This window comes from Salvelinus sp. IW2-2015, unplaced genomic scaffold (genome assembly GCF_002910315.2).
Source record: "Salvelinus sp. IW2-2015 unplaced genomic scaffold, ASM291031v2 Un_scaffold2840, whole genome shotgun sequence".
NCBI lineage: Eukaryota > Metazoa > Chordata > Actinopteri > Salmoniformes > Salmonidae > Salvelinus > Salvelinus sp. IW2-2015.
This window is the reverse complement of record NW_019944140.1, coordinates 62,389-71,856: the sequence shown is the minus strand read 5'-3', so window position 1 is coordinate 71,856 and position 9,468 is coordinate 62,389. Positions and strand designations below refer to the sequence as shown.

The window sequence follows — 9,468 nt, the reverse complement described above, 5'->3', positions numbered from 1 at the left end:
GTTTCGGACTATATTTTGTGGAAGGATGAAATAGTATGAATAAATTGWTCACAATAAAACATTTAATGAAAATATGTCAATCATTATTTAAATATGTTGGTAACCCGTTGTATAAAAGTGATAATGCTCTCGAAGCCAGTGTTTGGAGGATATATTGGCACGGTTTGCCCTTAATAGACAAGACAGAACTACATACATTTAAAAAAGGCACACATAGCCTACATATCAATACATACACACAAACRATCTAGGTCAAACATTAAAACCAGAATCTGGAGGTTGTGTGTGTCTGGAGAAATGTTGCCAATCTTAAACCGTTGAATGCAGCTATGGCTGCAACGACTGACAGTTTTCAGAGGTGTGTTGTAGCAGCACATTCTTTGTTTACAAAAACAAAAATATAAACAATGGAGTAAACTTAAATATGGAGTAAATTTAAATAATATTTTGGGTTGTAATAAGGTAAGTATATATTACAAGTTGAAGAGGTGGTTGATGACCATTTAACATTAGGAAATATCCCAGATTGTATACCTTTAAATTAAATGTATGGAGAAGTCTTCGACTTGATATATTGAAACTCAGTACAAAACTCTTTATCAGTTTGAATAGGTCAGTTACTGTATTTTAGAATCAGGAAATGTGAATAATATTATCTTCATATTCAATCTCAGTAACTACTCTAAAATAGAAAAGTATAAAAAATGAAATATCTTCCAGTGCAACAACTCACTATGGTATCGGTAGATTTGGTCTTTTTTCACAGTTATATGCTGTACGTGGGCGGAGCATAAAATGCACTAATGGGAGTGTCTACAGGAGCGTGCAGGAGGGAGTGATTGTATTCTTAAGACATGATGAGCTACTTACTGTGCAACTAGATAAGGACAAGCAATAATAATAAATAAACTAAACTGTTGATTTTGTACATTGAAACTGGGTGAACACAGTTGTCGTCAAAGCAAGATCTGAACTACACTTAGTCACGTCTGCATTTTGTGAAAAGCAATAAGAGTAAAATGTCACCAAATATCACTTTGAGTCAAAATGCAAATMAAGATCTACTCCTCAGAAATATTCAATATAACTTATATTGTGAAAGGAAAAATTAACTTGTGGACTTTGTTTCCAACGTAGCCTAACAGCCATTGCGTCTAAGGAGTAGGTGATTTCATCTCACCAAACATCTTCTTTTTATGTACACAGCTGCTATCCACTGGCAAGCTAAACAATGACCAGCTAAAAAAAGATACAGGGGAGGCACCTACATTTAAACAACAAAACAGACAGAACTGAAAATAAGCTTTGGCACAGCAGTAGTATAGCAAACACACCAGTGAATTGTGAATAACAACACAATGGTAAAATGGGAATTTTCTATAGTAACTACTGTGCCTCCATTAAGTTTAGATGAATATATACTATAATTTTGTCTTAACGTCCTCTTTAGGATGTAACGCCTTCTCTTGGATGTTAAATATCACGTCACCCTCTCATTAACATCCTGTTTTCTCTCTCTTCCCATTTRTCTGTCGACGTCATTGCTGTCCACCATGCAATATAACTGGATTTGATCATAAACGGATGTCAGGTTAGGGTTGTCTCTAAGCGGATCCAGTTCTGCTATACGCGTCTCGCTCCTCCTAGACAGGGAGAGGGAAAGGTAGGGAGGGAAGGAAGGATTGAGAGGGATAAGGAAATAGGGGCAGAGATGGGGGATGAGAAAGGTGTAGCAAAAAAGACGAAAAAGGATAATGTTTCGTTAAGAGATACTTGTACCAGAGGAAGGAAACAAGACAAGTCTGATGCTCGACTAGGTAATGCAACATTCAACACATCTAGAACCATTCCTAAATCGAGTGGGAGGAACCATGAAGCCAAGCTTAAAAGTCCACAGACTTGACAAACACTGTAAAAGACACAGGAATATCATAGACATTACCATACTGACAAAAATATAAACGCAACATGCAACAATTTAAAGGATTTTACTGAGTTACAGTTCATATAAGGAAATCAGTCAATTCAATCTATTAATTTCACATGACTGGGCAGGTAGCAATGGGTGGGCCAGGGAGGTCATAGGTCCACCCTCGCGGGAACCAGGCCCAGACAATCAATGAGTTTTTCCCCACAAAAGGGCTTTATTAGAGGTTGTCTGTGTTGTCTGTGAGGTTGTCTGTGCAACTCAAGACCACATTAACCCACTGGCACAGAGCTAAAGGCTACAGCCTGTAGCATTATTACTAAACTCTGGTTTTCTGCTGGTTTAATGTGAGTTATCTCTGCGTACTGAATGTCACATTGCTTTCTTTCGGGATTATCTATAAAGGCAAATAAAGGAAATGAAATATACAGTGTGGGTCTGAGTAACTGACAGATATGCACAAATGCTCATCCACAAGACAGGTTCTGCAAACACTAAGGATGTCACGTTCTGACCTTAGTTCCTTTTTTATGTCTCTATTTTGGTTTGGTCAGGGCGTGAGTTGCGGTGGGCATTCTATGTTTTGTTCTATGTTTTGTATTTCTGTGTTTGGCCTGGTATGGTTCCCAATCAGAGGCAGCTGTCAATCGTTGTCTCTGATTGAGAACCATACTTAGTTAGCCTGTTCCCACCTGTGTTTGTGGGTAGTTGTTTCCTGTTTTGTGTTGTGTCACCTGATAGGACTGTTTCGTTTTTTCGTTGTTTCACCTTTGTTATTTTGGTATTCAGTGTTCAGTTAAATAAATGTATCATGGACACGTACCACGCTGCATTTTGGTCCGATCTTTCATATTCCTCATCAGACGAGGACGAGATTCGTTACAAAGGACTCATGTTACTATGGGTACCTGTGTCTGTGGCAGAGAAGCTATAAAGTAATGATTGTCAGAGCGTGCTTGTGCCTTCTGCTTTTTCAATATTTAGAGAAGTGGTCTGAGACAATGCAACTGTCTGACCAAGCAGAGGAAGTGTGGAAGATACGCCACTTCATTTGACCTGCATTTTTTGTTCAAACAAACATTTCCTACATTTTCCAAAACACCATCCTTGATAATTAAAAAAGGTTGTGCACAACAAACTGACTTTGACAAGGAGAATGACCTCACCCCGTTAAAATCTAAATACCTGCATGTGAGTGTCCGTTTCTCCTCTTCTTAAGATATATTGCAAGACCAACAAGTCCTGAAGCAACCAGAACACAGATTACAGCAATAATAAGCATACCCCGCGTCCTCTCACCACCATCTAAAGTAAAAAGAGAGAAAACTATATTTTAATTAAATGAGCTCTACTATACTTATTGTTTCATATTGAATTTGGTATTGACTGGATACCAGCAATTCAACATTGCTACTATACATATTGTTTTTTACCTATCACCTTAGAGGGATCACTCTCTATACATGAATTTTGAAGAACAGCTGTCTCCTTGCTCACTGGGTTGGCAGCCTCACATCTGTAAGAGTCTCTGGTCTGTACATCCACCTTGAGCGGTAGTGAGAGGGTGATGTTGAGGTCAGGGCTGCTGGTCTGGTTGAGTATCTCCRCTCCTCTGTACCAGGACAGGGTCACCTCTCTCCCGTTCTCCACAGAACACACCACTGTACAGGAGCTGCTGTCATTGACCGTCACCTGAGGTTTGGACAGAACAGCTGGAAGACAAATAATGAATAAATGGGAATTGGTGAAATGGAACTTATCTTTAAAGTGGCAAAGAGCAGTTGCTCAAAAATGAGCAGTTCTTTTTTGGACATATAAATTCATGATTCTGGAATTATATGGAATCAAGAATATAACTTATAAATGCCTAATGAGCTTAGTCCCCTTCAGAGAAACCCATAAGCTTGTTTTACTATAGTGTCTGTAAACAAAATCTATATAATCTCAAAACTATACTTTTTATATAATGGCTGATCGGGCCTTGCATCCATAGCTCTATGAGTTTGGGAGTGGTTACATTTCTCCAGGCCCTCAGCTTTTTACCGGACCAATAAAGCGACCGCTTTAGTATTGTTTCTACTGCTGATTGCCGCTTTAATGATTTTGTAATTTACAGCACACACACACACACACTTACAGTACACAGTCAGCTGAAATATATGTGTCGTCTTCTCTCCATCTCCATCTGTATTCTCCACAGTATAAACCCCAGAATCATCTATTTGTAGGTCTGACAAAGTGAAGAATCCAGTAACATTGTTCCAGTGAAGGCGGTTTTTAAATCTCTTCACAAGGTTGGTATTACTTTGTTTACCAGGGTACACCTGTGCAATGTTGCCAAGGTCTCCATAAAGTAAATTGCCAGACTTCAACACCTTCTCTGGAAAAGAGAGAGACTTTCCCACGATGCCTTTCACCTGCCGAGTCTCAGGTTGGGCTGAATGCTGTGCTGCACAGAGTACTGTGGAGAGAAAGAGAGACTCAATATCAACGCATTGACTTAAACATCATAGTTCTTCTCTAATAACATAGCAATGTAGCAAATTACAGTTTCTCAATTGCTGAAATGTGTCCAAACAGAATTCACTTTTTCTAAACAATTAACATGCAGCCCAAGCTAAAACACATTTGAACGTAGACACAGGGAAGCAAGTGCATTTAATAACAAGAACAATACAAGATAAGAGCAGCTTCAAACATGGAAACATGAACATTGTTGCCTGGTGAGTAGAGGTCGACCGATTATGATTTTAACCCCGATACTGATAACGATTATTGGAGGACAAAAAAAGTCGATAACGATTAAATCGGCCGATTTTTAAATGTATTTTGTAATAATGACAATTACAACAATACTGAATGAACACTTATTTAACTTAATATAATACATCAATAAATCAATTTAGCCTCAAATAAATAATGAAACATGTTCAATTTGGTTTAAATAATGCAAAAACAAAGTGTTGGAGAAGAAAGTAAAAGTGCAATATGTGCCATGTAAGAAAGCTAACGTTTAAGTTCCTTGCTCAGAACATTGAAACAATATGAAAGCTGTGGTCTTTTAACCTGTTGAGGACAGAGGCGCTATTTTCACTTTGGGGGGAAAATCGTGCCCCAATTTAAAATGGCCCTTCGTTACTCAATTCTTGCTCGTACAATATGGCATATTATTATTACTATTGGATAGAAACACTCTCTAGTTTTCCTACACCCCCGTTAAATTGAATTATATACTGTGAGAGTAAAACAAGGAAAACTTCATTGGCCAGCAAAAACTTCCTGATCAGGAAGTGAAAATCTGAAAACATGGCTCTGTTCTAGGGCCTGGGCTATAAATGGCTTGATACGTATTAGTTATACATGCACGTCATACACCCTTCCCACTTAGCATATCAATAGGCAGTTGAAGAGAAGAAATGGCAGTTTTATCTTGGTCTGAGGTGGAGATAAAAGCTCTTCGGCATTGACACCCATTTCCCTGTTTGCCTACTTTGGTCATACCGCGAGAACCGGGACCGGCGACTATTGCCCTCTAGGCAAAAGCTCGTCTTTATAACCGCTAATATCTCCGGCTTTGATTTTATTTGAATAAAATGTGACAATATCCACATAAAGTATTGTTTTTTTTCAATATAGTTTTATTATATTATTAAAATATTATTCGGGACTAGGCGTGTTGCGTTGTGTTCTTTGTTCAGGAAGGAGAGCTCGCCGCCACTTGGCTAGGGTGCTTGCTAATTCAAGAGGGAAAAGGACATTCTAAGAAGACCATCAACAACGATTGTTTCACGACACGCAAAGGAACCCCTGTACAAAACATTCTGATGGAAAGAACATCAAAAGTAAGGACCCAATTTTATGATGCATATTCCGATAATTATCTGTCAAACTTGTGCTACTATTAGTATTCCGCCCAGGTTTTGGGCACCTCTCGCCCATAACGTAAGCCCTTATGTCGTAGATTGAATTTATTTTGTTTTGAATTCTAACATGGCGATTGCATTAACGAAACTAGTGTATCTATCGATTTCCTATACAACATGTATTTTTTTAGTGCAAGATAACGATTATGAATAGTATTATTTGTCAGAATTCAAGGAAGTTTAAGAAAATATAACTGCACATTCTGGTGGTAAAAAGAGGATGCCTACTGTTAGCACAAGTCGTTCATATAACCGACTCGAATTTCAGCTCTAATACATCGGCAACTTTTTCGAAACAAAACATAAAGTGTATGTTATACACCTGATGTTATGGCGCACTGTTCATCTGAGCAAGGTTTATTGAAGGTTAGTGAAAACTTAACTATCTTTTGTCTGCTTTATTCGCTATCGCTAACGTGCCTATTGCTCAATCGCTCAACTGCCTTGATAATAGAATGTCCGTTTTGGAGGTATGTAGGTAGGTCTATCTGTAGTCACAGCTAATATAATGCTATCATTGTGTTTTTTCGCTGCGCTAAAAACAACTTAAAAAAAATCAGAACTATTATTCTGGATGGATTCCACAAAGATGTTTGTCTTTTAATTTGCCAGCAGGTACAACCACTCAGATTTAATTTACGTAAAATTTGGCAAATTAGTTCGCAACGAGCCAGGCGGCCCAAACTGTTGCATATACCCTTACTCTGTGCAATGAACGCAAGAGAAGTGACACAATTTCACCTGGTTATATTACCTGCTAACCTGGATTTCTTTTAGCTAAATATGCAGGTTTAAAAATTATACTTCTGTTTATTGATTTTAAGAAAGGCATTGATTGTATGGTTAGGTACACGTTGGAACAAACAAGTCCTTTTTCGCGAATGCCACTGCATCGATTATATGCAACGCAGGAACAGCTAGGTAAACTAGTAATATCATCAACCATGTGTAGTTGGGAACTAGTGATTATGATTGATTAAGTTTAATGCTAGCTAGCAACTTACCTTGGGTTCTTACTGCATTCGCGTAACAGGCGGGCTCCTCGTGAGGCAGGTGGTTAGAGCATTGGACTAGTTAACCGTAAGGTTGCAAGATTGAATCCTTGAGCTGACAAGATAAAAATCTGTCGTTCTGCCCCTGAACAAGGCAGTTAACCCACCGTTCCTAGGCCGTCATTGAAAATAAGAATGTGTTCTTAATTGACTTGCCTAGTTAAATAAAGATTAAATAAAGGTATACATTTTTTTTTTTTTATCGGCGTCCAAAATTACCGATTTCCGATTGTTATGGAAACTTGAAATCGGCCCTAATTAATCGGCCATTCCGATTAATCGGTCGACCTCTACTGGTGAGTGATGACAATGGAGGGCTATATACAGGGGAAGTAATCAGGYAGGTGATGAAGTCCAGGTGTGCCTAATGAGGCGCAGGTGTGCGTAATYAGTTGCCAGGACCGGTGGTTAGTATTCCGGCGATGTCGAATGCCGGAAGGGTGGAGCAGGAGTAGACGTGACAACGTTAGCCAAAATGAAAAAAAACACAGCCACTCCATTGAATAGCAGGCTAATGTCATTGGTTGCTTTGCACTGCTTGCAGATAGCCACTGATTCCTTCCAAAGACTCATTGTTGAATTTGCGATTTCCAACTTGTTGTGTAATATTTACGCCCAATGGCCGATGAGCACCGATACGTTTTATCTACAATTTGTCTTCAATTTGTCTTCTTCTTCAGTAGATTTGTCTACTTGATTTATGATGATGACTGCTAACTAAGATTTTGAAAGTACAATCAAAGCTACTACTGTTTATAAAAATGTATAAAAATATAAATGATAAATCATTTAATTAATTAAGTCGCATACAAATAGGCAGCTCCAAAATGTAGGTGTTTCTGAGCTTTATTTGGTGGTGGGGCAGGCCATGATTGGCTCAGCATTGCACCGTGATTGGCTCAGTGTTCTGTCACTCATGGGGACACTACGTCACCTGCCTTTAGTAAGGGTAGACATCAAGAATGTGAGCCCTTTTGGTCCTGCCATAGACTTAGATTAGAAGTGTCCTTACAAGAAGGCTCAAGGTCATTGGCCACAGATAAATTGACGTCAAATCAAGTTATATCTACAGTAGCTTGGATTGGAATAATCATGTCAACATCGTACTTCAAAATCTTAGGTAGCAGTCATCATCATAAATAAAGTAGTCAATCTACTGGCAAATACTTTTTCATCCTTGTCATATGAAGATAAATAATGAAGACAAATTATAGATAAAACTTTTCGGTGCTCATCGGCCATTGGACATAAACATTACACAACAAGTTGGAAATCGCAAATTCAAAAATGAGTTGTTTGGAAGGAATCATTGACAGTGGCTAGCCGCAAGCATTGCAACTGGGAAGTCGAGATTAAACACGCTAGGACTGGGAAAATACATTTTGAACGGTCATCCAACTCGGAATTGTAAATCTTTCTCTTTCTTTGATGATAACATTTGCAAACGAAGGACTGCCACACCCATCAAGGTGAGTCCAAAAGTGTCTTATATGCTGCTGCATAAATGATGTAATATGCCAGGGAAAAAGTAATACTAAGTGTATGTTGTGAAGTAAGCTGTTAGTAGCCCATGTGCCACACTCTTATAATTTGGTCTATTTTCACCAACACGGTGTTGTAAACACATCGTTCGTGGCCCAGTGTGTGCTCGTTTGCCAACTTTTTAGTTGTGGTGGCGCATGGCTTGCACGTGCAATTTCAGCACCACATTCTATAATAGAATTGTGTTATTTGACATGGCAAATTAAAAGCGTATTTAATGCGTCAAATAGTGTTATATGACGTGTATCTTTTTTGACACTCAAAGACCCAAACGGCATTCAATGTGCCTCACCCTAATACTTTGGTATATTTTCACCTCTTAATGTCACCTACTGTTCTAACTTCGTGGTGTACATGTTGCCTATAACCTGTTTTAGAGAAATGTAATCATTGAATATTTCATTGTCTGTTTATATGCCCCATTTATTTATCCTACGGTTCTTACTTGGTGTACAGGGAGTACACTGTAAGAAAGGCCCAGGTTCTGAACTCTGTCGCTGTACATTTCAAAAGTGCTGAACAAATAGTTATATTGATGACGTCCGTCGTCGCTCGCTCATTAATGTCTTAATCGAAATTATGGATTGCCTCTTATCATCAAGGACAACAACCACCTGAGCCACTGCCTGTTCACCCCGCTATCATCCAGAAGGCGAGGTCAGTACAGGTGCATCAAAGCAGGGACCGAGAGACTGAAAAACAGCTTCTATTCTCAAGGCCATCAGACTGTTTGTCACGTTCCTGACCTGTTTTCTGTTAGTTTTTGTATGTGTTAGTTGGTCAGGACGTGAGTTTGGGTGGGCAGTCTATGTTTTCTGTTTCTATGTTGGTTAATGGGTACCTAATATGGTTCTCAATTAGAGGCAGGTGGTTTTCATCTCCTCTGATTGAGATCATATTAAGGTAGGTGTTGTCAACTTGTTTGTCGTGGGTGGTTGTCTCCTGTGTTAGTGTCTGTCTATGTTGCACCATACGGACTGTTTCGGTTTGTTTGTTTTTGTTCGTTCGGTTTTTATGTAGTCAT

General features: G+C 38.8%; 1 protein-coding gene across 1 annotated transcript in view; it reads right to left on the bottom strand.

Annotated features, from left to right (window-relative positions):
• Positions 1 to 2,190: 2,190 nt before the first annotated feature.
• LOC139025552 (SLAM family member 9-like) overlaps positions 2,191 to 9,468 on the bottom strand; it is a gene marked incomplete at its 5' end in the record, with an annotated part of 15,423 nt that continues 8,145 nt past the window's right edge. The window contains 4 exons of the mRNA XM_070440692.1: positions 2,191 to 2,324; positions 3,113 to 3,232; positions 3,361 to 3,639; positions 4,065 to 4,388. Coding sequence (XP_070296793.1) covers positions 2,200 to 2,324; positions 3,113 to 3,232; positions 3,361 to 3,639; positions 4,065 to 4,388 — 848 coding nt within the window. The remainder of the gene's footprint in view (positions 2,325 to 3,112; positions 3,233 to 3,360; positions 3,640 to 4,064; positions 4,389 to 9,468) is intronic.